General features: G+C 40.2%; 1 protein-coding gene and 1 pseudogene across 1 annotated transcript in view; both read right to left on the reverse strand.

Moving 5' to 3' along the window:
* LOC105478241 (pyruvate dehydrogenase kinase 3) overlaps positions 1–26,771 on the reverse strand; it is an 85,282-nt gene that overhangs the window by 15,643 nt on the left and 42,868 nt on the right. The window contains exons 6-11 of the mRNA XM_011735376.2: positions 15,211–15,288; positions 9,830–9,906; positions 8,432–8,533; positions 7,922–8,032; positions 4,374–4,487; positions 2,007–2,146 (exon numbers count right to left, since the gene is read on the reverse strand). Of these exons, the coding sequence (XP_011733678.1) occupies positions 2,007–2,146; positions 4,374–4,487; positions 7,922–8,032; positions 8,432–8,533; positions 9,830–9,906; positions 15,211–15,288 (622 nt within the window). The remainder of the gene's footprint in view (positions 1–2,006; positions 2,147–4,373; positions 4,488–7,921; positions 8,033–8,431; positions 8,534–9,829; positions 9,907–15,210; positions 15,289–26,771) is intronic.
* Positions 15,261–25,084, reverse strand: LOC139360582 (small nuclear ribonucleoprotein E-like; annotated as a pseudogene).

The raw sequence follows: 26,771 nt of genomic DNA on the forward strand, positions 1-26,771 counted from the left end.
GAATGAAAAAGACCTACTATTTGATAGCACAATAGGGTGACTACAGTCAACAATAACTTAATTGTATATTTTGAAATAACTTAGAGAATGTAATTGGATTGTTTGTAACTCAAAGGATAAATGCTTGAGGGGATGGACGCCCCATTCTCCGTGACGTGCTTATTTCACGTTGCATGCCTGTATCACAACATCTCACATACCCCAGAAATATATACACCTACTATGTACCCACAAAACTTTTTTAAATTAAAAGACAATAACAACAACTTGAGACTACCCAGATGTGTTATGTGGTCCTGGAATAGAGATCTCGGTTTAGACAAATCAGGTGAATGATTATTGACATGGAAAGATGGGATGGTTAAATGAAACAAAAGCAGGTTGTAAAACAGTATGAATAGTGTAATCTCATTTGCAAAAAAATACATATATACACAAATGGCAAAATGTCTGGAAGAACATACAGAAGCTATAGCAGTGGCAATGTCTGGGTTTTGGGAACACAGAGGTCTCTCCTTTCTTTTTTGGCTTACTTATGTCTTCTATTTTTTCTTTTCTTTCTTTTTTTTTGAGATGGAGTCTAGCTCTATTACCCAGGCTGGAGTGCAGTGGTACTATCTTGGCTCACTGCAACCTCCGTCTCCTGGGTTCAAGCAATTCTCCTGCTTCAGCCTCCCAAGTCGTTGGAATTACAGGCACGTGCCACCACACCCAGCTAATTTTTGTATTTTTAGTAGAGACCAAGTTTCCCCATATTGGCCAGGCTGGTCTTGAACTCCTGACTTCAAGTGATCCATCCACCTCAGCCTCTCAAAGTGCTGGGATTACTGGCATGAGCCACTGCGCCCAGACAACGTTTTCTTATTTTTTTATAATGCACATATACTGCTTTTTTGTTAATACAGGATTATTTTAAGTTAAATGAAGCAGAACCCTACTGTTGCTAGTAGAGTTGAAGCTTAAGGGTAGGTAGTCAGAAGAAAACTACAGATTATTTTCCTTATTACCATAAAACAGTGAAACTTCTTCTGTGATTGATAACTTTTCCTTTATAATGTTTAAATTTTTTATTGTGATAAGCTACACATAACATAGAACTTACCATCTTTTTCTTGTTTGAGACACGGTCTTGTTCTGTCCCCCAGGCAGGTGTGCAGTGGTGCAAATCATAGCTCACTACAGCCTGGAAGTCCTGGGCTCAAGTGATCCTCCCGCCTCAGCCTCCTGAGTAGCTAGGACTACAGACACACACCACCACACCTGGCTAATTTTACCTTTTTAAATTTTTTGCTGAGACGGGGTCTCACTATGTTGCCTAGACTGGTCTCGAACTCCTGGCTTCAAGAGATCATCCAGCCTCAGCCTCCCAAAGTGTTGGGATTACAGGCGTGAGCCACCACACCCAGCCCAAAACTTACCATCTTAACCATTGCTACATGTACAGTTCAGTGGCATTGAGTACATTCACGCTGTTGTGCAAGCATCACCACCATCCATCTCCAGAAGTTTTTCATCTTTCCACCTGAAACTCTGTACCCATGAAACAATGACTCCCCATTCCCTCTTCCTCGCTAGCACCTGGCAACCTCCCTTCAACTTTGTGTCTCTGCATTTGACTACTCTAGGTACCCCACATAAGTGGAATCATAGTATTTGTCCTTTTATGTCTGGCTTATTTCACTTAGCATAACGACTTCAAGATTCACCCATGTTGTAGCACATATCAGAATGTCCTTCCTTTTTAAGGCCAAATATTATTCCATTGCATGAACTGATCACCTTTTATGTTGACTGATCATTTTAACTTATTTTTCATTTTCAACCTCTAACGTTTATGATGACAAACTGCAAATTTAATTGCTTTTTAAATAAAATTCATGGCAGGTCAAATCCCTGCTCACTGTTGTGAATACCTCTACAGTGTAAGAATTCCTAGAACAGTGAGTGGGACACCTTTACTCAGACAAATCAGATACTTTGTAATGGAAATCAAAGTGGTATATTACTGTTTCGCTTTGTATTTTGAAGCATCCCTGGGTTCACTGCTGGGATTGCTCCAATCGTCGGCTTCAGGCGTGGTCTTGTAATGGCGCCATGCGGACTTATTAAAAACTGGAAGTCTCTCAAATGACTCACTTGAAAGAGCCTATTGGAGAAACAAAAATATACATCAAAGGTCCACAGTGTCATTTTCTCAAGTGAAATAGTAACCCAAATTTTATTATGTAAAACATCAGAAACCTTAATACATATTTTCAAAATGATATTAAAAATACACCTTAGTAGTTTACTTAGACTGGCCAGGAAAATATCAAAGCTTTTTTAAGGGAATGAAAACATTTGCTCATTCAAAATCAGAACTGAAATACACATGACCAGAACAAAACATATTTTAATTCAGCTCATACTGCTTTGAGATGCTCAACTGTTTTTACTATACGTGGTGATTGGTCTCACAAAGGGCCCAGGAAGAAATAGTCTCATGCATCCCAGGTTTATAAACACACACCATCAAGTGATATTAAATATCACATTACTTAGAGGCATGGGCATCTAAGATAAATACTCCCAATAACTGGTTAAATTCTGGTGTCACATACACAGGTTGAGTATCCCTTTGAAATGCCTGGGAACAGGCCGGACACAGTGGCTCACACCTGTAATCCCAGCACTTTGGGAGGCTGAGGCAGGTGGATCACCTGAGGTCAGGAGTTAGAAACCAGCCTGGTCAACATGGTGAAACCCTGTCTCTACTAAAAATACAAAAAAATTAGCCGGGTGTGGTGGCACGCACCTGCAATCCCAGCTACTCAGGAGGCTGAGGCAGGAGCATAGCTTGAACCCAGGAGGCGGAGGTTGCAGTGAGCCGAGATGGCGGTACTGCACTCCAGCCTGGGTGACAGAGTGAGGGTCCGTCGAAGAGAAGAGAAGAGAAGAGAAGAGAAGAGAAGAGAAGAGAAGAGAGAGAAAAGAAAAGAGAGAAGAGAGAAAAGAGAAGAAAAGAAAAGAAAAGAAAAGAAGGAAGGAAAGAAGGAAGGAAAGAAAGAAAGAAATGCTTGGGACCAGAAGTAGTTCTGATTTTTTCCGATTTTGGAATATTTGCATTGTGTTTACCTGTTAAGCATCCCTAATCTGAAAATCTGAAATCTGGAGTGCTCCAATAAGCATTTCCTTTAAGCTTGACCTTTGAGCAAGCATCACATTGGCGCTCAAAAAGTTCCAGATTTTCAAGCATTTTAGATGGCAGATTCTTGGGTTAGGGATGCTTGATCCGCAGTAGCATGTTATGCCACTGTTTAAAAGAATGAGCCAGTTCTACATAAACTGTTCTGGAAAGATCTCCAAGACAGATTGGAAAGTAAAAAAAATAAGAAGGTGCTGAAATTTCATTTGTGTGGGAAAAATTCTATTTTTCCCATATTTATAAATGTAGAATCAACTCTAGGAGGAACCGTAAGACGCTAAGACCTATGGTGATCTCCGCTGAAGAGAACTGGTGGTTTAGGGCCAGTGGGAGGAGAGACTAATTTTTCCTTTTGCGGCTTTTAAATTTTTATTATGTGTCTATATTACCTATTCAAAAAAACGTTACAAATATTCTAGAGTTTAGAAATAAAAGTCCAATTACCACCAATGAATAAGAAAGAGTGTTACAGAGAAGTTTGTTATGAAATGAACCTTTTATCTAACTATATTATGATTACTGAATTCTTGTAACTTTGGGAAAGCCAGTGAGTTTTTAAAACCAAAGACCAAAATACTTCAGTTTATGAAAATCGACCTCCTTTTAGATCAGATCTTTCAACAGGCATGAAGTTTTTTAAGTCACAATTTAAAATTACGGTTTTAAAAATCAGCATTTTAATTTTTTTTTTCTCTTTTGAGACGGAGTCTCATTCTATCGCCCAGGCTAGAGTACAGCGGCACCATCTTAGCTCACTGCAACCTCTGCCTCGCGGGTTCAAGTGACTCTCCTGCCTCAGCCTCCTGAGAAGCTGGGACTAGAGGCGTGCACCACCACACCAGCTAATTTTTTGTATTTTTAGTAGACATGGGGTTTCACCATGTTGGCCAGGCTGGTCTCGAACTACTGACCTCAGGTGATCCGCCCACCTCAGCCTCCCGAAGTGCTGGGATTACAGGCCTGTGCCACCGTGCCTGGCCAAAATCAGTATTTTAATTTCTATACCTCCACGTTTCATATTTTGCTATACCTGAGCATAGAATCAAGGGTGAGGCATAACATGGTTTTCATGGGTAAGTGAAGTAAATCTGAGATGAATCTAAGAGACGATCGCTATTCTCAATCAGCGATTAGAACTTAAAGCTTTAAAAAGCAAAGATGCCTCATACTAACAAATAAAATGCAGTACCTTCAAATAAATGACAGCATCAGTACCCACTCCTTCCATGGAATACAGTTTCAGATCCCCTTGAAAATATCTAGCATACAGACGGGAAATTGGCAAACCATAACCAAATCCAGCCTATTGAGAAAAGAAAATTAATCCAGTGAGACAGGCACAAATGCTAACACATTTTATATGATGACCATTCAGAGAAGGTTAAAATAAATTCTTGATTCAGATGTAAATCAAAGAAATTACTGACTCAACCTTTACAATGATGTATATCCTCTTCTATGGCAAACAACCTCTTTATTTTCACCCTGCAAAAACATGTCTTACATGTTTGGATAATAATAAAAATATTCTATTTTTTGACTAATACTTTTTTAGCATTTAAAAGCAAAGTTTTATCATTTTTAAAAAGCACATTCCAAGGCTGGGCACGGTGGCTCACACCTGTAATCCCAGCACTTTGGGAGGCTGAGGCAGGTAGATCACTTGAGGTCAGGAATTCGTGACCAGCCTGGCCAACATGGCGAAACCCCGTCTCTACTACAAAAATTAGCTGGGCGAGGTGGTGGGAGACTGTAGTCCCAGCTACTCAGGAGGCTGAGGCAGGAGAATCGCTTGAACCTGGGAGGTGGAGGTTGCAGTGAGCTGAGATGGTGCCACTGCACTCCAGCCTGGGTGACAGAGCGAGACTCCATCTCCACAAAAGAAAAAAAAAAAAAAAGCACATTCCAAATCAAGAGGAATGTGACCTGATGACAGAACTAAACCACATCATTTCAACGTCCCATGATCAGATTTCCCTGCTCTTAGAAGTGAAAATCAATAGCGCAGTGCTGAGTGCAAATCTACCAGTAACAAGATGAGAACACGGAAAGGAAAACAATTTTCTGAGAGGCAACTTCTAAGGTTCCGGGAATGTGAGAATATTTTGGTATATTATAGTTCAGATATTTTTAGAGATTAAAAAAAATTTTCAGTACCTTCCTATATCTCTATGTCATGGAACTCTGACTGTCAATAACAGGTGTTCAGGGAGAAAAAAAAAAGGTCTCAGGTATGGACAAGAACAATACGAATCGAAACTAAATGTAATACCGTTTGCAGTGGCAGTGGGGCAGGGTGTGGAAGGAGATATTTTAACACCAAGCTTCCTCACTTCTGGTTAAATCTATGAACAAGGTTAAGGAAGGAGGGCAGGGGACCATGTGCATAGAGTCACATGGGCCTTAGACTCAGATAGACCCAAGGTGAAATCCACTTTCTGTGTGACTCTGAGCAGTTTGCTCAACCTCTTTGAGACCGATTTTTCATCTGAATATATGATTTTAAAAAAAACTGACCTCAGAGCTGCTATAAGGATTAAATAATATAACAAGTATCAAATCTTGGCACAGTGCTTACCACAGTAAAACTAAATAAATCAAAGCTGGTACTCTAGCTACTGGGAGCAGCAATTTTATGAAGTTACATGGATTTCTGCCCTTTTCTAACATCTCTCCTTGATACCTCCTCTCAGGGTAGCGTCTAACTGAAAGGGCAGAGGGTAAAAGAACATACTCTATTATTTGAGGGCTTTAGGACTTGCTGAATATGGCCAGTAGTGAAGATGAGATATCTATAGTAGTGACTCAGGTAACCAGAGCAAAGAAACTAGCTCACTCTAGGAAGAGATGTGAGGAAATCTGCCTTCTATGCTCAAGCAAGGCCCAGAGCCTGCCCTCAGGTCCAACACAGAACAGGCGAGAGCTCCGAAGCCAATGCAGATGTGAGTGTAAGCCCAGACTCCCAGAGTGCAGAGGAGGGGTCTAGACCTCGGATTGGCTGAGGTTCAGGAAAGGTTTCCCAGACGGTCAAAGCATCAGCAGGAGTTCGCTGGGTGGATATTCTCACAACAGAAATGCACGTGTAAAGGCACAGAGGTGTAAAAGTGCAAGTTGCTCAATGAGGAAATTATGTTTTCTAGTAGTACATATCCATGTGCCCACTTTAAAGCTGAGGAGAGTTTCTTTTTCTTTTTCTTTTTTTTTTTTTTTTTGAGGCAGAGTCTCGCTCTGTCGCCCAGGCTGGAGTGTAGTGGCATAATCTTGGCTCACTGCAACCTCCACCTCCCAGGTTCAAGCAATTCTTGTGCCTCAGCCTCCTGAGTAGCTGGGATTACAAGCGTGCGCCACTGCTCCTGACTATTTTCATGTATTTTTAGTAGAGACCGGGTTTCACCATGTTGGCTAGGCTGGTCTCGAACTCCTGACCTCAAGTGATCCACCCGCCTTGGCCTCCCAAAGTGCTAGGATTACAGGCCAGTTTCTTAACTGGGAGAGCCACTAGTGGAAGCATTTCTTCAAAAGGAAAGGCCCCATAGTACACTGGAAAGAACACAGACATGGCCAGCACCAGCTCTGCAGTTAATTAGTTCAATGACTTTGGGCAAGGTCATTTCCTCATTTCCTCATCTCTACAATGGGAGTGTGCATGCGTAATTTTTAAAGGTCTCTTACAAGTCCCCAGTTCCTCAAGATGCTATTTTAAGACCTGGAAGAGACAATCTATATTTCTTTTAAACAACTGGGGAAGGTGCTACATTTGTTTGTGCTGCCTTTTTTCCTTTTGATGTGTATTTAAGTGCATGCCAGAGCCTAGTCAAGGCAATGCCTCTCAAACGTGATCTTTCATGAATTTTCTCGAATCCTATATAAATGATTTCCTGTTTCCAACATGCTGAGTTAACAAACTCTGTCTCAAATAAAGGATGCAAAGTGTTTGATTTTATTAATACAAATAAAATATAATCTTATGTGCTTATCAGTCAGGTAGGACTTTAAAATGAAACTTAATTTATACCCTGAACCATTTTGCAGACTGATAGATATGTTGCTGTGTTTAATGACAAAGGGTTCAATTGTTGTTTGTCAATTAGAAACACTCAGCAGGGGAAGCAAGTGTGGCCCTACCAGGATCTAAATGCTACCATGGTAACCAGAGGCTTTTCTCACTGCCTTAATAGGGCTGAAGGTTATTTCCAGAGTGAGACAGAAAGGGCTCTGAAAACGCATACACCACCTATATGTTTCATGCTAATGTTATTTAATATAAAAATTTAATGTTTCCATAATTTAACATTTTAATTATATAAACAAATTTGACAGTGGAGATTCCAAGGCACTAGGTGATTCGCGCCTCTGTGGTATGCACGCCAGAGTGTGCAGGACCAAGCGGCAGCTATGCATTCAGTACTGTCCCTTTGCTCACCCACTGGTAACTTCTACCCCTGCCAAGGGTAGCACAAAGTGGAAAATGGTGCTCCAGTAGCAGTCTTACCACGATGAGGTACTTTTTCTCTGTATTTGGGAGTGAGGCACTCAGCTCGGAGTGTTTCTTAGAGATAAATCAGAGAGGAAATAGAAGTACAAAGAAAGTAGCCAAGGCAAAAAATTCCCCCTCCTCCAAACCGCAACATTTTAAATCAACTACACTAACGTGACAACCTGGGGAGAGAGGCAGCTCCCTCTGAGCCCCTTCCCGTGTTTATGATCTTTCCTTCAGCAGCAGTTTGAGATGCTTACCAAAGGGGCAGCTCTGGTAGGCTCCAGGCTGGGTCTAGGAGCAGTCGAATACATGTAGTTAAAAAGACGATCTATTTTTCGAAGTGGGACACCACCGCCTAGGTCACTGATCTGCAATGTACAAAATGTTAACAATCAAAACAAAGAAGTTGATCTATACTTAGTAGGAGGCAATGGGTTCATTAAATAAAGTACATAGCAGATTACTCTAAAATGTACAAGGACTTTGAATCCCCAGTGACACATGGTTCCTTTGTGAACAGTGTAAAGCAAAGGTGGCCGAATGGTACAGTAGGATCCAACAGGCTTGGTGTTGAGGTCTTGTTCAACTCCATGAATAACAAAGTTCTAATGAAGTTTAAATAAGGTAACTTAAGCCAAGGATCTAGCATAGAACTTACAAATAGGACACTCAATAAATGTCAATTTTCTTCCCTCTGATTTTTCAATGTCTAGATACTATTAAATCACAACTGATAATTAAAGTATACATGCGCATAAAACAGTTACCTTAATGGATAAGTCTTCTTTACCCAAAGTAACGAGGGTTTTAACAGCGGGGTAGCCCTCTTTTCTGTCTTCATAGAGTTCGACTGTCGCTCTCATTGAGTTCTAAAATAATAAGATCTTTTTGTTAATCATACTGCCGAATCACAAACCACAATTTTTAAAGAGAAAGAAGTGCATGACTTATACCCAACAACCCTTTTTTGGGGCAAATATTAGTTGGATTTTTATGGCACTTTTCCCTCTAAAGAGCTTAGCTAAATGTGCTCAAATCAAGGAAAAATTTCCTGACACTTTGTTTTTCACCTAGTTTTAGCCTCATCCAACATGCTAAATATTTATTTTTCTCTCCTTCTTCTTCTTCTTCTTTTTTTTTTTTTTTTTCTTTACGGCATTTAAATTATTCAACTCAATCCAGAGGAATGTTTTTATCGCATGTAATGAGGCTATGCAGAGGCTCATTTGTGTACTTTAAATCCTATTTATCAGTCTGCATTTATAGAGCACCTTTTCTCTAAAGGAGGCAGAAAAACTGAAAGGATGCATGCTTCCCACAAAAATTAATCATTTGGCTGAAAAAAGTAGAAGAAATATTGGTTAAAAAGAAATTCTGAAAAAGCCACAGCTGCTGAAGAGAAAGTTCACAATTGAATGCCCATTTCAACCTTAAAGCATTACATCAGTAACACTCTAATTTTTGGAAGCAAATCAGCATAACTGATTTTTCAGGTGTTCAATTTAGTGTTTCACGCATTGGAAGAAATGAAATTTTAGCTCAAATGCCTTGTGCCTGTAATACTGCTACTGTAAATGTCATTAGCTACTGATTAACAAAAGCAACAGCTTAAGTTGCAGAGTCTAAAGAATTTGGTGGGGTGGTGGGGGCTGGTTCTTTTGGTCCAGCTCATCTACATCTTTCTCTGCCTCTCTTGGATCTTCTGAATTGATTCAAATATTTTATAAAAGGGTTTCAGGATCTCTCAGGATTGGAACAACCACTAATGTACCAGTGTGGTTAATTTTCAGAAGCATAAATATGTATAAACATGTTTTTATTTTGATCTGGCTACCACCAATAAAGCCTTTGCCAGGTTTGGAAACTAAAAAGCATCTCTAATCTCATAACTAAAGAAAAAAACAGTATGGATTTTACATAAAATCACTAAAGTGCAATTAAGCTTCAAAATCGATATGTACTAATATTCACGAAAACTATACTGTACACAGCAATTTTTCATCTCACAGTGTACAAATTATAAAACCCACAGGATATCAGAAATAGAATTTTTAAAATGGTTATGCAAAACCTTTTTCTTATGCTAATCTAATGAATCCATTATGCTCTGAATCAAAGTAATTTAAAATGAAGACTTCTTTCCATGTTTTTAAAATTCCACTTACCTTGAACAACTCAAATAGCATATGAAACAGATGTGAGGGCACATAAACCACCTGAATAGGTTTGTCTGGCGCTTTGGCTGAAAACAGAGACAAAACCATCAATCAATAAGCACCCAAACTAGGAGAAACTCAAGAATGATGTTTGCACTCTATTTTCCAAGTGTGTAAAACACAGCTCAATAAAAGGCTAACTTGGGTTTCCACCTCTAAAGGCAGGGCTGAGCAAAAGCATATGCTTTGGAATCAAACAAACCTGGGGTGAAACCCCGTTCCTTCACTTACCAGCTATGTGACCTTGGATAAATCACTCAATCTCATTGAAACTTTGTTGAGCAGAATTGGAATATTATCACCTAGGCCATAATATCCTGAGTATTACAGAAGGCCAGACAGATATCACTGGGTGTTTTTCAAATTGGGGGCTACCTTCTGCCACTGACCCCAGGGGGAATTCCATGGGGAATGTGGAGCAACAGGGAAAATAAACAAAGGGCTGGTGAACTGGACTAAATGGCAGTGTTCAATTTTGTTAAATTATGACAAACAAGACATCTTATAGCATAGAATGTAAGGTTCACGTAACTTTTTCTCAAGCAGCTAGCAGATAAACCCCTAGAGACCTACAATTTTTTCCCCTTGCACCATGGATCGTCTGAAGAAAATCTGAGAAACACCAAAACCCGGGTCAAGCACTAAGAAGAGTGTGGGATACAGAGTAGATGCTCAAAAATATAGTCCTTCCTCCTCCTCATGACCCAAAATCACTTAAGAGATTGAAACTACATGAACTCCCTCAGGTAGAATGCTGTCATTTCAACCAGCTACTTCCTCTAATAAAGTAATTAACAATAATATAAATTAGAGTTCACATTTGCTTGATTCTTAGCAGTCTACAAAGAGCTTTCACATACATTATTCAATTGACTCCTCCTGACAACATTTCCTGGCTCCTAGCAGGGTGGTGGTGTTTAGCGGCGTGGAAACAGGCTTTGGGAAGCCTGTGTGACTTGCCCATGGTCCCAGAAGTGGTACCGAAACTGGACACCTGAACCGAGAGCTTTTGATTCTAATCCTGAACTCTTCAAAGAGCAATTATTTTTATTTTTATTTATTTATTTTTTGAGACACAGTCTTGCTCTGTTGCCCAGGCTGGAGTGCAGTGGCGCCATCTCGGCTCACTGCAACCTCCACCTCCCGGGTTCAAGCGATTATCCTGTCTCAGCCTCCTGAGTGGCTGGGATTACAGGTGTGCGCTGCCACTCCTGGCTAATTTTTGTATTTTTAGTAGAGACGGGGTTTCCCCATGTTGGACAGGCTGGTCTCGAACTCCTGACCTCAGGTGTTCGCCCACCTCGGCCTCCCAAAGTGCTGGAATTGCAGGTGTGAGCCATTGCGCCTGGCTCCTTTATTGTCATTCTAATGGGGCTCGAGGAACAAGCTGGGTACTCAGTTTATCTTGTACCAAATGGCATCATTAGTTACATAAACAGCCTTATGAATTCAACATTTTCACCCCAAATCTCAAGAAAAGGCAAATGCCTTTTATATAGTGGGGTTTTGTTTTGTTTTGTTTTGTTTTGTTTTTTCAGTTTAAACAACATTCTCTAGGAGCCATCTAAAGGCTTGCTCAATTACTTGCACTTTTCTTTGGGAACATTATAGTTTAGATTTCTTTCCTTCCTTTTAAAACCATGTCAGATGTTTTTGTCCATGACTCTTTCCTAGTTCTGGGTCTCGAGGCTGGCTGTTAAGTAGTAGATGCTTAATAGATGTTTGCTGACTTATAAATAAGTAGAATATGAATTTTCCATCTAAGGGCACATTTTAAAAAGTCAATTAAAAAAATGGCCTAGGTTTGTCATGTTCAAGACTCCAGAAATAATAAAGTCTCTATTTTGTACAATCATTGCTCCAAATGCCATTAGTTGAAACAGCATTTAAGAAATACCATTAGATATAAGGAATTTTATTTCCAGACAGTTCTCCTTCCAAAATAAAAAAGCATCCACTTAAGGTGTTCAGGATCAACCTCCAACCTGCATCTCCAACATAGAACTTGTTAAGGCAAAAGCACATTCCTTAATCATGTTCACAGAGAGCTCTAGCATTAAGAAATTATACATAAAAATAATCACTACACTACCCAAAGCAACATAAAGCTAGAGGCTACCTAGAAACACCAGCATTCATTTATCGTAGTGATAGGACAAGGGGCTTCAGAACATGATTGAAAGGGGGCTTCTGTAATTCGTGAGACAATGCCAAAAAGAGTCGGAAAGCTCCTCTCCTGGTGGGTGAGCTGCCCAGCATGACAGCCTCAGTGGGGACGGAATGTGCTGACATGGCTGGCACTTGGGAATCAGCAAGAACAGGCCTGCTGCTTTGGCCTTTAGAATGAGGGAGGCTGCCACTCACGCAAAAGAGCAATTTGTTACTACCTGTGGATGTGAGGTCAGCTCCTGCCTAGTCCGTATGAAGAGAGAGAGAGAATATTAAGATGGTTCTCATCAGGAACACTCCAGACGAGCCCACTTGGTCCTGGTAGTGTATTTATTCAATGGGGATATGACTCTTCTCAGAGAACTCAAGAGACCTTGAAAGCAGCTTTGACTTCATGCCTTCTAGTCAAATGGAGGGGCCATGTCCTTCAACAGCAGCCTGAACTCCTTTCATAGTTTAATCTCTTTATAAGAGAAATACATTTTTAATGTACTTCTGAGGGGGAATTTGGTTTATCTTTCTTTTTTTTCTTTTTTTTTTTTTTTTTTTGAGACAGGGTCTTGCTCTGTCACCCAGCTGGAATGCAGTCATGTGATCTCGGCTCACTGCAGCCTCTTACCTCCTGGGCTCAAGCGATCCTCCCACTTTAGCCTCCTGAGTAGCTGGGATTACAAACACATGCCACTATGCCCAGCTAATTTTTCTATTTTGTGTAGAGACAGGGTTTTGCTATATTGCCCAGGCTGGTCTCGAACTCCTGGGCTCAAGAGATTCTCCTGCCTCAGCCGCCCAAAGTGCTGGGATTACAGGTGTGAGCCACCATGCCTGGCCTGGTTTATCTTTAATTGTAAATGCTCACACCCTGTCATTCCACATCTAGGAATCCAACCTGAAGAAATACTTTCATATGTTCACAAATTTTTCCACCCTCCCCACCTCTCACACTCTTTCATAGCTCATTATATGGAATATAGGAAAACCGGAAATCCTAAATGTATACCCATAGGAAAATAGTTAAATAAATTATGGTAAGCTACACTATGGATAATCTCTAAATGAGATTAATACTTGCAAAGGTGTTCAAGGTGAAGTGAACACTTGAACAATAGGGTTAAAGTTATAAATAGGGTTATAAATAGGGTTAAAGCTATACATGCTTTATGCAAAAACCAAAACTCTGTATGGGACTGAGAAAGTAGTGGGAGATTTCCCTTTTCACTCACATTTCTGTATTTGTATTTTTGTGATGAGCATGTCTCTTCCATAATTTACAAATAAAAAATAAAAGGAATATGTAAATAAATATGCAATCATATGATGAACATAAAAATCATCTGTAACCCCATTACCCAGAGAGCTGCTATTTGTATTTTGGTAGTATAAATCCTTCAAAATATTTTCCAATGAACTTCCACTATTATAAACTTTTATAGCCTGTATTTTTAAAAAACATCTCAATTTTTCCCATACATTATTCGTTTAAAGCATCATTTTAAAGGGCTGCATAGTATTCTAAATTACAGGTGTACCACAATTCAGTTAAACAATGCTCTATTGTGGAAAACTTGGGTTGTTTTCTAACTTTATAAGAAAACTACTGTGATCATCAATCTTGTACATAAATCTGTGCATCTCTATTTTCATGTATTTTTGTTTGTTTTTTGAGATGGGGTTTCACTCTATTGCCGAGGGTGGAGTGCTATGGCACTATCTCAGCTCACTGCAACCTCCGCCTCCCGGGTTCAAGTGATTCTCCTGCCTCAGCCTCCCAAGCAGCTGAGAATACAAGCATGTGCTACCACGCCTGGCTAATTTTTGTATTTTTTGTAGAGATGGGGTTTCGCCATGTCACTCGGGCTGGTCTTAAACTCCTGGACTCAAGAGATCCACCCAGGCCGGGCGCGGTGGCTCAACCCTGTAATCCCAGCACTTTGGGAGGCCGAGGCGGGTGGATCACGAGGTCAGGAGATCGAGACCATCCTGGCTAACATGGTGAAACCCCGTCTCTACTAAAATACAAAAAACTAGCCGGGCGTGGTGGCGGGCGCCTGTAGTCCCAGCTACTCGGAGGCTGAGGCAGGAGAATGGCGTAAACCCGGGAGGCGGAGCTTGCAGTGAGCCGAGATCGCGCCACTGCACTCCAGCCTGGGTGACACAGCGAGACTCCGTCTCAAAAAAAAAAAAAAAAAAAAAAAAAAAAAGAGATCCACCCACTTTGGCCTCCCAAAGTACTGGGATCACAGGCATGAACCACCGTGTCCAGCCTCTATTTTCTTATAATAAATGTTCTGAAGTTTAATTTACTGGACCAAAGAATATGACCATTATTAACTTATTTACTGGGCCAAACAGAAAGAACATTGTTGGCATTTTTTAGAAAGGGTATACCACTTTAAGCTTATACAAGAAATATATGTGCTGGTGAGAAAGTATTTTTGTGGGCACAAATTCAAAGCATTAAAATGTTTTAATCACTGTCATTTTGAAAGAAAAAAATGGCATTTCTGGCCGGGCGCGGTGGCTCACGACTGTAATCCCAGCACTTTGGGAGGCCGAGGCGGGTGGATCACCTGAGGTCAGGAGCTCAAGACCAGCCTGGCCAACATGGTGAAACCTCGTCTCTACTAAAAATACAAAAATTAGCCAGGCATGGTGGCAGGCACCTGTAATCCCAGCTACTCAGGGGCCTGAGGCAGGAGAATCACTTGAACCTGGAAGGCAGAGGCTGCAGTGAGCTGAGATCACACCACTGTACTCCAGCCTGGGCAGCAGAGTGAGACTCCTTCTCAAAAAAAAAAAAAAAAAAAAAAAAAAGGCATTTGTCTGTGTTTTTGTTTGTACTTCCTTGATTAGTGAAGTTAAACACTTTTCCATATGTTTATTGACTGTTTGCATTTGTTACTTTGAGAAGAGCCTATTTATACCTTTGTACATACTCTACCTTGATTACTTCTGTTCCAAGAATTCTGGGGTCTAACACATTACACATTCCTGTATAAAAACTCCTTACAATAATATATCTGGTTGACCAAAGGCACAGAAAGTTTACAAAATATATAAGAAAATGAAAAAATTTTGGATCTCACTGAAATATGGCTTAGGTATAAAGAGCTTCTTAGTCAGCTTTTTTGAATGTAAGGTTAAAATTAGTTTTCTTTTACCATTGAATTCTTCAACTTCCAGCTCTGGAGCTACCAGGTAATACTGTTCACACAGCATCTTGGCTGTTTCATATGCATCTACAAGAAAAGGAAAAAGTTTAGCTGCTGCACTAATAACATATAGGCACAAGCATGTATGTGTGTGTGTGTGTGCATGCATGTGCATGTATATATCTATAGGTATATAAGATAAAGAAACTGTCTAAACAGATGGATGTAGAATTAATCAACTACAACCTTTTACAAAATATCCTTTTGTGGCTTTAATAGAATTACCATGACTAAAACAAAAGTTCTCTTTTCTATTTTTTCCAAGACAGCGTCTCACTCTGTCGCCTAGGCTAGAGTACAGTGGTGTGATCATAGCTCACTGCAGGCTCGAACTACTGGGCTCAAGCAGTCCTCCCACCTCAGCCTCCCAAGTAGCTGGCCTTACAGGCACATGCCACCATGCCCAGCTAATCTCTCTTTTCTTAAAGGATTTTTTTGTTTGTTTGTTTTTTGAGACAGAGTCTCACTCTGTTGCCCAGGCTGGAGTGCAGTGGTGCCATATCGGCTCACTGCAACCTCCGTCTCCCAGGCTCAAGCGATTCTCCTGCCTCAGCCTCCCGAGTAGCTGGGATTACAGGTGGATGGCACCACGTCCGGCTAATTTTTGTATTTTTAGTAGAGATGAGGTTTCACTATGTTGGCCAGGCTGGTCTCGAACTCCTGACCTCAGGTGATCCACCCACTTTGGCCTCCCAAAAGTGCTGGGATTACAGGCATGAGCCACCGTGCCTGGCTTTCTTTTCTTAAAGTTTTAATGACCATAACAATGGCAACATACTAGAATACTGGCAATTCAACTAGCTCTATACCAAACACGTATTTGTTTAACTTATAACTATTACCAGAAGATATTTTTCATGAAAATTTAGGAACTCAAGACTATACTTTCCAAGCACCATGCAACCTGACTAAATTGTAGCAAAATAATATTTGTCATGATCTTAAAAATGATAATGCCAACAGTCTTGTGGTTTGCCAGAGTTATTTGTAAGTGAAACCTCAGTAAGTATTTGCTGAATGAATGGATTTCCATGAGCCACACAATTTAAATTACTGGAGATGCCACTATCACTTTAAAAGGTCCTTTCAATTAGTTAAAGGTAACAGGCTGGGGCTGATATTTATCAAAGTCTGAGGAGCAACAGTTCACTTTTTAAAGGATAAAATAAAAGACATATGGTAAGAAGATCAGAGCCATTACAGAAATAGCTGGAAGACAGAATTCAGGAGATTCAAAGATGGGGAGCAAATTCAGAAAGCAAAGGTGCATTACAAGACATTGGATACTGCATGTATGCCTTTTCTCTCGAACTGTAAACAATCTGAGGTCAGTGTTTGTGTCTTAACACTTGTTTTATAACTTGCATAGAACTTCGTATAGTGCCTATGTAGATGGTCAACAAACAGTCCTTGAGCCAGGTGCAGTGGCTCACGCCTGTAAACCCAGGACTTTGGGAGGCCGAGGTGGGCTGATCACTTGAGGCCGGGAGTTCAAGACCAGCCAGGCCAACATGGTGAAACCCCGTCTCTACTAAAAATACAAAAATTAGCCATGCATGGTGGTGAGTGTCTGTAATCCCAGCTAGTTGGGAGGCTAGTTGGGAGGCTGAGGCAGGAGAATTGCTTGAACCCAGGAGGTAGAAGTTGCAGTGAGCCGAGATCGTGCCACCGCACTCCAGCCTGGGGGACAGAGTGAGACTCCATCTCAAAATTAAAAAAAAACACAAATTAAAATAAATTAAAAATTTTTTAAAAATCTTGGTTTGATAAATTTTAAACCTTTTGGTAATTTACTTTTAAAAAATCTTTATTGGAGATGATTATTATACCATACAATTCACTCATTGAAAGTAAAGTTTACTTTTAAAAAATCTTTATTGGAGATAATTCTTATACCATACAATTCACTCACTGAAAGTAAAGTGTACACACGGCCGGGCGCAGTGGCTCACACCTGTAATCCCAGCACTTTGGGAGGCCGAGGCAGGGGGATCACTTGAGGTCAGGAGTTCGAGACCAGCCTGGCCAACATGGTGACACCCCTTCTCTACTAAAAATACAAAAATTAGCCAGGCATGGTGGCGGGTGCCTGTAGTCCTAGCTACTCAGGAGGTTGAGGCAGGAGAACTACTTGGACCTGGGAGGCAGAGGTTGCAGTGAGCTGAGATCACGCCACTGCATTCCAGCCTGGGTAACAGAGTGAGACTCCATCTCAAAAAAAAAAAAGTACATACAACTCAGTGGTTTTTAGTATATAGTCAGAGCTGTGCATTAATCACTATAATCAAGTTTACATTTTCATCACTACCAAAAGAAGTTCCAAACCCGTTAGCAGTTACTCCCCTCTACCCAGCCCTAGGTAACCATGGATCTACTTTGTCTCTATAGATTTGCTATTCTGGACTTTTTACATAAACGGAATAATATGCGGTCTTCTGTGACTGGCTTCTTCCACCAGCATGTTTTCAAGCATCATCTACATCATAGCATGTATCAGAACCTCATTTCTTTTTATTGCTATATTATATTCCATTGTGCAAGTATACCATATTTTCTTTATCCATTCATCAGCTGGTAGACATCTGGGTTGTTTCCACTTTTTGGCTATTATGAATAGTGCTGCTATGAACCTTCATGTCCAAACATTTGTGTGAACATATGCCTTCATTTCTCTTGGGTATATACCTAGGAGTAGAAAATTGCTGCTTCGTGGGCGCATTTGGAATGTTCTCAACAGGATTATCAGCTCTTTGGAGACAGGCTCTTATTTCCTTTATATTCCCCACATCATTACTGTGCAAAAGTAGATATTGTGCTTGTTTAATATTCAAGAGGTGAGAAAAAGAAGGAAGGAAGGAAAGGGGGAAAAGTAAGCCCTACAGAATGTTAATGTTAAAAATTGACATTATTAACCTACAATAATACAAAGATAAGATTAGGGTATGTTCAGACTATAAATTTACCAAATTAAAATTTTATCTATTATTTGACCTCAGAGTAAGAATTCTGATTCTTTTACTAAACTTTTAGAATTAAATCCCTATAAAGAACCAAAGATAGAGATATTAAAATAACTCAGACAAGGTGAAATAATGAGGGACAGCAAAAAGGAAACAGCAGTAAGAGGAGAAAAAAAATGTTTCAAAGAGTTGGTCAGTATGAAAATAGACACTTAAGTAGGATTGAATTTCAACCCTGAAAAAGAAAGAAAGTTAAAAATTTTGAATTATACTAAATTTACAAGTGTTTTCCTAGGCTATAATAAACCTTATCAAATATCTCTAAAGTACTTTTGTCAAAAGAAGAGAAATCAAGACTCACTCCTCTTGCTTAGCCTATGCCACCAAACAATGCTACATCTCCACCTAGTGACGTGAAAGCACAAAGTTGAACAGGAATTTCCAAGATCACAAACACTGAAACCTAAAAACGATCATTCATTATCCATACACAAAGCCAACAAACACATCTCCACAAAACAACTCCTCCAGGTATGTAATAAAGATGTTTAAACAGTGCTCTTCCATTCACTACCAAACAAAAATAATCTACACCCACTAAATGTCCTAATTTCTCATGGAATTCGCTTGCCCAGTAGCATGATTATGACAGCGTTGTTAAGAAAACGTGCTACACAAATTTAACATGTGAAAGACCAAGCCCGGACAGAAGCAGCCAACTCAAAACACAAAGACCCAGTACAGCTCCTAAAACCACGTGTGATTAAGAATTTTTAAAGCATCACTACAAAATATAGTGTATCAATGCTATAATTAAGAATTGCATGATGATCCTTGAAGAACTCAAGTCATCACAATGTAGACTCACATACACCAGCTAGCCAAAAGGGCATTAATGATATTATCTATATACTACGCATCTTTGTAAATTCCTTGGACACAATGCATGTTGCAATGCCTGGGACACAATACACACTTAATGAGCATTTGTTAAATGGAACGATCCTCTGGCCCATGATTAAGTTCTCAACATGCAGTAAATTACATTGACAGGAGGTGTTCCTTTTGGTGAGACTGGGAATTAGAGGCCTAGAGTCATTCCCCAATCTAGCTGTGTGTGGGATTCGTTACCAGATTTGAAAGAAAGAGTACAGATTATGAAAGGAACCCCTGGAAATTCTGAGGCAGTAGCTCTATGTTGAAGCCTGAGAGTCCACATTCTTAAAACTTAGCAGGTAATTTGGAAGAGAAGCTAGACCACTTCCCTGGAAAGTCAAGTCTGAGTCACACTAATTCTGCCACTCATCTCTCCTAGGACATGAATGCTTATGAGGTACTGGGGTGACAGCACTTATATACTCAAACAGGATATTTCTGTTTAAGTAAAATAATTTAACATAAAAATGAAAAAGCTTTAAGAAATCACCATCAAAACCAAAATTCAACTAATGGCTTGTAATTTACACTTAGAGTAAAATGCAAATTCTACTTATAATAAGCTTTCTAATCAAACTTTTCTATTTTTTAAATTTAGAAATCAAAATTTCAAAAAAGATAACTGCCAAATTATTTTATGTGCAATATATTGGAGCCAATATTTACCATCAATCTTTAGAAGAAAATATTAGAAAATTATTATTGCCGCTGAATATAAATGATATGCCTTATTTTAGGAATCTGTTTTCAAGGGTTTTAAGGTACTGATTATAAAATAATTAACAAAACTGTAGGTGTGGCTCATACATACTTCCCCAGGTTAAAATAACTAAACTGTAAATACATGAGACAACAATTTTTTTTTTTTTGAGACAGAGTCTGGCTCTGTTGCCCAGGCTGGAGTACAGTGGCGTGATCTCAGCTCACTGCAAGCTCCGCCTCCCAAGTTCACATCATTCTCCTGCCTCAGCCTCCCAAGTAGCTGGGACTACAGGTGCCCGCCACCATGCCTGGCTAATTTTCTGTATTTTTAGTAGAGACGGGGTTTCACCTTGTTAGCCAGGATGGTCTTGGTCTCCTGACCTCGTGATCCGCCTGCCTCGGCCTCCCAAAGTGCTGGGATTACAGGCGTGAGCCACCACGCCCGGCCAAGACTAAAATTTTAAAAGGCTGAGAACAGGGTGAAGGTTCACACAGAAATCAGCCCAACAGAACCAAACTAGCCATGAATCCGTTTTAATAAATAGCACACAGGAAAATTAAACAGATAATGGAGGTTGCTTTATCAGATTTTCCTATTCAAAATTCACCACAGAACTCTGTTATCAAATATTAATTAGCCTCTATCTTGAATACCTGCAATCACTTGAGACAACAAATATGAGAGGCTGGACTAGGATGAATTTGAGTGACTGTTGAAAAAATTAAAATGAAGGTGCCAAGATCCCTACCTTTGAGTCTAATAGAATACAGAAAATCATAAAGCTGAAGTTTTAAGAAGCAAGCCACTGTCAGAAAAAGGTAAATGTAAATGACCAGAAAACATTAGAAAAGTGCTGATAGGCTGTTTTTAATTGTTTTATTTATATTTTTTAATAAAAACAATCCCACAGCATTTATTGTCATCTGGTAATAATATATATGGATAAGGGAAACAATCTGAACAGACATTTTAGAACTATACTCCCAACAAAGGACACCTAAAAAAAACAATTTCTCAACAGTTTCTCACTTCCTTGATCATCTCTGGTTAGAGACATTTTGTGGCAGAATATGATCTCCTTTAGCACGATCTGACCCAGGGGTTTTCTTGGCTTTGTTTCACAATGAATCTCTTCTGCATCATCTGATATGAGGTTCACAGACTCATCAAAACCAATGATACGGCCCTCTATCAGCATATTCACTTGCTCATAGAGTCATACCTGAATCCGAGATCTATTTTGCAAGTATCTGAAGATGAAGGTAAGGCTGATGGGCTACATTCACCTTCTGCACTTTTTGGCCCTGGCCACAGTGCACCATGGTGGAAGCCCACAAAGACAACACTGACCCGCACCGCACCTTCTGGAAGTGATATGCTGCCTTTTAGGAACACTTTCAAGTCTCAGAGAAATTCTAATAAGGCATGTCTATCATCATCCTTCCTATCCCAAACCCAACCTGAGTGGGATCCAATGGGGATTTTATAAAGGAGTAGGCCCCCACATCTCATGCTCCAAACCACAGCAGACTGGGCAAATGGGAGTAGAACATCCAATGCAAGGGCAACCAATCTCCAGACTGATCAGAATCCTAAAACTTGTGATCATAGGGAGAAAAAAAAAAAAAAAGATAAGCTGAGTTAATTAAATTCATCTTTTGGGAATTTAGAATCAAGATCATGGGCAAAAAAAGATAAGCTGAGTTAATTAAATGCATCTTTTGGGAATTTAGAATCAAGACAGTTGGGGTGATCAGGCAGGGCAGAAGCCAAAAGGGTACACTGAGAATTATCATGAGATCTGTGAAGGACTAGAGTGCCCAAGAAGATGCCACTGAGTCATCCAGTATACAGACAAAAACAGGTAAATGGAGCAGGCATGGAGAAAGGCGGAGAGGCCATGACTTGGCAGCTCCAGTTGCAAAGATACACAGAAAACCACCTTGTTTTCTGTTTCCTAATTCCAATTTCTTTTTTTTTTTTTTCTGATGGAGTCTCACTCTGTCACCCAGGCTGGAGTGCAGTGGTGCAATCTCAGCTCACTGCAGCCTCCGCCTCCCGTGTTGAAGCAATTATCCTGCCTCAGCCTCCAGAGTTGCTGGGATTACAGGCACATGCCACCATACCTGGCTAATTTTGGTATTTTTAGCAGAGACGGGATTTCACCACGTTGGCCGGGCTGATAATTCCAATTTCTATAGCTCCAACTGTAAAGTGCTTCCTGTCCTTGGATTATCATGGGACCTACCAGGTTTTTTTGATAAATCTTTCTTGAGCTAGCATGAGTGGGTCTCTGTTACTTGTAACCTGAAGAGCCCAAAGTGAGAGCACAAGACATTATTTCTGAACCAGAATAATGTCACGCGCTCTGAGGATACCATTTGTGTGCTATTATATTAAGCAATGATAGCATGTAGGAACAACACAGGCAACTTAGCATCACTGCGAGAATTGATTTTTATACCAAGTATTTAAGTATATACCTTTAAAATGATCTTACAGCAGGATTTTCCATTTTATTTCCTAGTTTCTTACAAAGAAAGGAGGGAAAAGGGTCACAATGGAAGGCACCTCCCAAAGGATAATAGGACCTGCTTTACAACACTAATTCTAGCATTCACTACCTGGAGTCTATAATTTGCAGATGTGTAAAGGTAGATATTAATGTGCTAAATAAGCAGCAAGGAGGCATGCTTCAATGTTCTGCACATTCAATTAATGCTATGCAAGATGCACCCCATTTTTATACGTTGATACAACTGTCTAGTCAAAAATAAAAATATTGTCTCTACTCTTCTACATAGTTTTTTGTAATCTGTCTCAAGAGATCTAAGGATGGGAGTGGGCTTAACACTTACTTTGTTGTTGTTGTTTGTTTGTCTGTTTGTTTGAGACGGAGTTTCACTCTTGTTGCCCAGGCTGGAGTGTAATGGTGTGATCTCGGCTCACTGCAACCTCCATCTCCCGGGTTCAAGCAATTCTCCTGCCTCAGCCTCCTGAGTAGCTGGGATTACAGGTGTGTGCCACCATGCCCATCTAACTTTTGTATTTTTAGTAGAGATGGGGTTTCACCATGTTGGCCAGGCTGGTCTCGAACTCCTGACCTCAGGTGATCCACCCCCCTCGGCCTCCCAAAGTGCTGGGATTACAGGTGTGAGCCACTGCACCCGACCAACATGTATTAAACCTATAAAACACACATGTGTGCACACAAAGAGGCTCACACACACATGCCCACACAGGGTCATTTGGGCTGGACACCCGACTATGCTTAAACCATGTAGGATCTTCACAGCTAAGAAAATCATTAGTAGGGCTGTCATTAAAACCCAGAGCCCTTACTCTTGCAACATCCAACTGCTTAAAACAAAAGGAAGGAAATAAAAGATTAGCTATAGAGATTCTGAGTTAGAAGATTAACTAAGAAACCTCAGAGGATAGTGGAAGAAGGTAAAAAGCCAGGGTGAAAATACCAACTACTCTAAAAAGAGGAAGGCAATAGTAAGACTTCACTAAGAGTCAAAAGAGGCTGACATCCATTTCTTCCTTTCCTTGGCAACAACTTGGCAGGGATTGGTAAGAAGAGCTGGTGAGGCCTGGGCCTCTTGAGACTTTCTGATGGTTGCTCCTGGGGCATTTGGGGAGGAGACTCCAGTGCCTTTTAGGTAGAAGACACAGAAGAAATTTCAGGCCTTTCGACCTTTGGTGCTCTGTGCCTTCTTTATTCTCTCTCAGTCTTACTTGGAGCTAGAAATAGCTTCTGCATAAGTATTTGATGCTCAAAAAATTAAGAGGAGGGTCCACAGGAAATGAAGCAGACAGTTCACTAGAGACATGTGCTTTGGTCTACAAGGAAAAAAGAGGCCTGCAGGTTTCCTTCTAGGTTGCCTAGCCCATTTGCCAAGGCAGAAAAAGTAACTGATATAAGGCCAATCCCCCACTGCGGAATAAAGGTTATGCACACTTGGCTGGAAAGACCATTTGAATATACAGATAATGAGTATCACAGATTAAACACAGGAAGAACTCCAACAATATTGACGCAGACAGCAGGATAGAGGCTTCTACCATGGGGTATTGAATTCAGCCAGGAAGGGTGTGTGTGATGGGCATTAGTGCTGGAGATAGAGAAATACACAAATACTATGGATTTCACGGAGACAAAGATTAGACACAATATTTGCAGCTGCACACCTATGTATAAATCTGATGAGTTCAAATGTATAAAACAATGTTCTCACTAAATTATGAAAATGGGTAATTTTTATTCTCTTCTCTCTTTTCCCACATTTTCTGAACTTTCTTTGATGAGCACATTTGATTTTGGTAATATGGCAATAGTCTTCTTAACTGTCCCAACTGGGAAAAGGAGTTGGATGATTAACAGAAATGTTGGGTAAAGTGGGAAACCATAAAATTTGATTACTATCATAAACATTAACTTAAAATGCACATTTGAACATACAATTTCTTTCTCTGTCAATATATTCACATAAGGCCCTTCCTTTGAATGTGGATCAGTTTGGGGTTCCAGTTCGTCTTTCTTGGATGAAGAACATCACTTACATCTATGAATTCTAATTCCTATTTCTTTAAAGTATAATAAACTTAAAGATACTTGCGAGGCAACCTGGGTATGAATTCCAGGTAAGATTTTTACTCTGTGTTGTCATGTAATCTAATCGTTTTCTTACTCACGGTAATTTCATAACATTTTTAAGAGTCCTTCCAAAGCATTCAACTTGGTTTTAACAGAAATAAGTCTCTTTTATGTATGTAGATTTCTTCAGTTTACATAACATTTAAATAAATTATATAGTCACAACAGTGAGTATAACTTACACCAATGGCTTGGGTACAAATAAGTTACCCTTAGTAAGCATGCACCTCACCAGGTGGAAGCAGAAGTACAAAAGCATTCCAGAAAATGCATATAAGCCAAGAGTATTTAGTGTGCTGTAGGTATGGTATCCATCATTTATGAAGGGAATGAAGGATGTCAGAAAGTTGATTGTGTGACTGCTGCTTTAGAGGGTTATACACTTTCAGAATCTGAAACCAACTCCACTGGTTTTTTTCCTTAAGGGAAGATGCTGTTGAGAGATGAAAAAACATGGTTTGAGAGAGGTGTGGGGAATGGGGAGCATGCCAGCCCTTCCTGCTTACCCCATGAGTGTGGGGGTGGGATATGTATGTGTGTACATGTCCATGCGTGTGTGTGTGTGTGTGTGTGTGTGTTGGGGGAAGGGGGATTTTGAGTCACAGAAGGGCACAAGAAGTGACTGTTATTGTATAGGCTTCACTAGGAACTCCAAGCTTTAATTATGCCAGTGAGCGGCAGAAATGATTAAATAAGAAGAAGCAGTAAACTCTGTTCACAGTATAATAATGGGTATAATACAGTTAATAAGGGCAGGAGAAAGACTGAAGATAAAGCTGTGGGTACAGGAAGAAGGAAGAAAAAGGAGGGGACTGTGGCTCAGGGTCAAAATTGTGACTAAAAGGGACAAAGCAAACAGGAGGCTATGAGGTAGACGTTGGCATAAACTTCCAGTGTTTTCTTTCAAATACGTATTAAACTATTCTTCATATAATCTTCAGCTACTTTTTGGTACAAAACTTCTGACCCTAAGAGGAATGATGCAAAAGCATATAAGAATAATTCCAGACCTTTAGAAATTGACACCCTAGTTAGAGAGAGACAAATAGGCCAGGCACAGTGGCTCATGCCTGTAATCCCAGCACTTTGGGAGGCTGAGGTGGGAGGATCACCTGAGGTCAGGAGTTCAAGACCATGGTGAAACCTCATCTCTACAAAAATACAAAAATTAGCTGGGCATGATGGCAGGTGCCTGTAATTCCAGCTACTTGGGAGGCTAAGGCAGGAGAATTGCTTGAACTCAGCAGGCAGAGATTGCAGTGAGCCAAGATCGCGCCATTGCACTCCAGCCTGGGCAACACAGCGAGATTCCGTCTCAAAAAAAAAAAGGTACAAATAATGACAAGGCCGGGTAATATGTACTAAATATGAGAGAAGAGAAACACAGAGAGTAAGTGCCATAAAACGATAGATTCTTTCTTTCCATGTTAAAAGTCAAGTCACAGTCGATTCCTCCTCACATTCTCTTATGATACCTCTGACTCACTTTAGCACCACTTAATCTCTCTGTTTTATAGAAGTGATAACAGTTTCATAAAACTCCCTGTTACTTATCTGGTTGCATTTGTTCTTGGTTAAAAGCTCCCTAAAAATTAGTGAAAGACTTTATTTGTGGAGAGACAATAAGATGATGAAAACAAGTGTTTTTAAAACTTCATTGATATGGTTTGGCTCTGCACCCTCACCCAAATCTCATGTTGAATAGCGATCCTGAGTGTTGGTGGTGGGGCCTGGTGGGAGGTGATTGGATCATGGGGGGCAGAGTTCCCTCTTGCTGTTCTCATGATAGTGAGTTCCCACGAGATCTGGTTGTTTAAAAGTGTGTAGCACTTTCCCCTTCGCTTGCTCTTTCCTGCCACCAAGTGAAGACGTGCTTACTTCCCCTCCACCCTTCTGCCATGATTGTAAGTTTCCTGAGGCCTCCCCAGCCATGCAGAACTGTAAGTCAATCAAACCTCTTTTGTTTATAAATTACCCAGTCTCAGGTAGTTCTTTATAGCAACATGAGAACAGACTAATACGTTTACCGTGAAGAATTCCAAACACATACCCAAGTACAGAGCATAGTATAATGAACCCCATGTGCCCATCAACAACCTCAAGAATTTTCAACAAATGCCCAGTCCTTTTCACTGCCTTCCCTGTGCATAACTTTTAAGCAAATCTCACATCATTTCATATCATGTGTAAATATTTTAAAATACCTCTCTCAAAGCTAGTACTCCTTTATAAAAACACCACCAAATACCAA

The sequence above is a fragment of the Macaca nemestrina genome, chromosome X (genome assembly GCF_043159975.1).
Source record: "Macaca nemestrina isolate mMacNem1 chromosome X, mMacNem.hap1, whole genome shotgun sequence".
In the NCBI taxonomy this organism is placed as follows: Eukaryota; Metazoa; Chordata; class Mammalia; order Primates; family Cercopithecidae; genus Macaca; species Macaca nemestrina.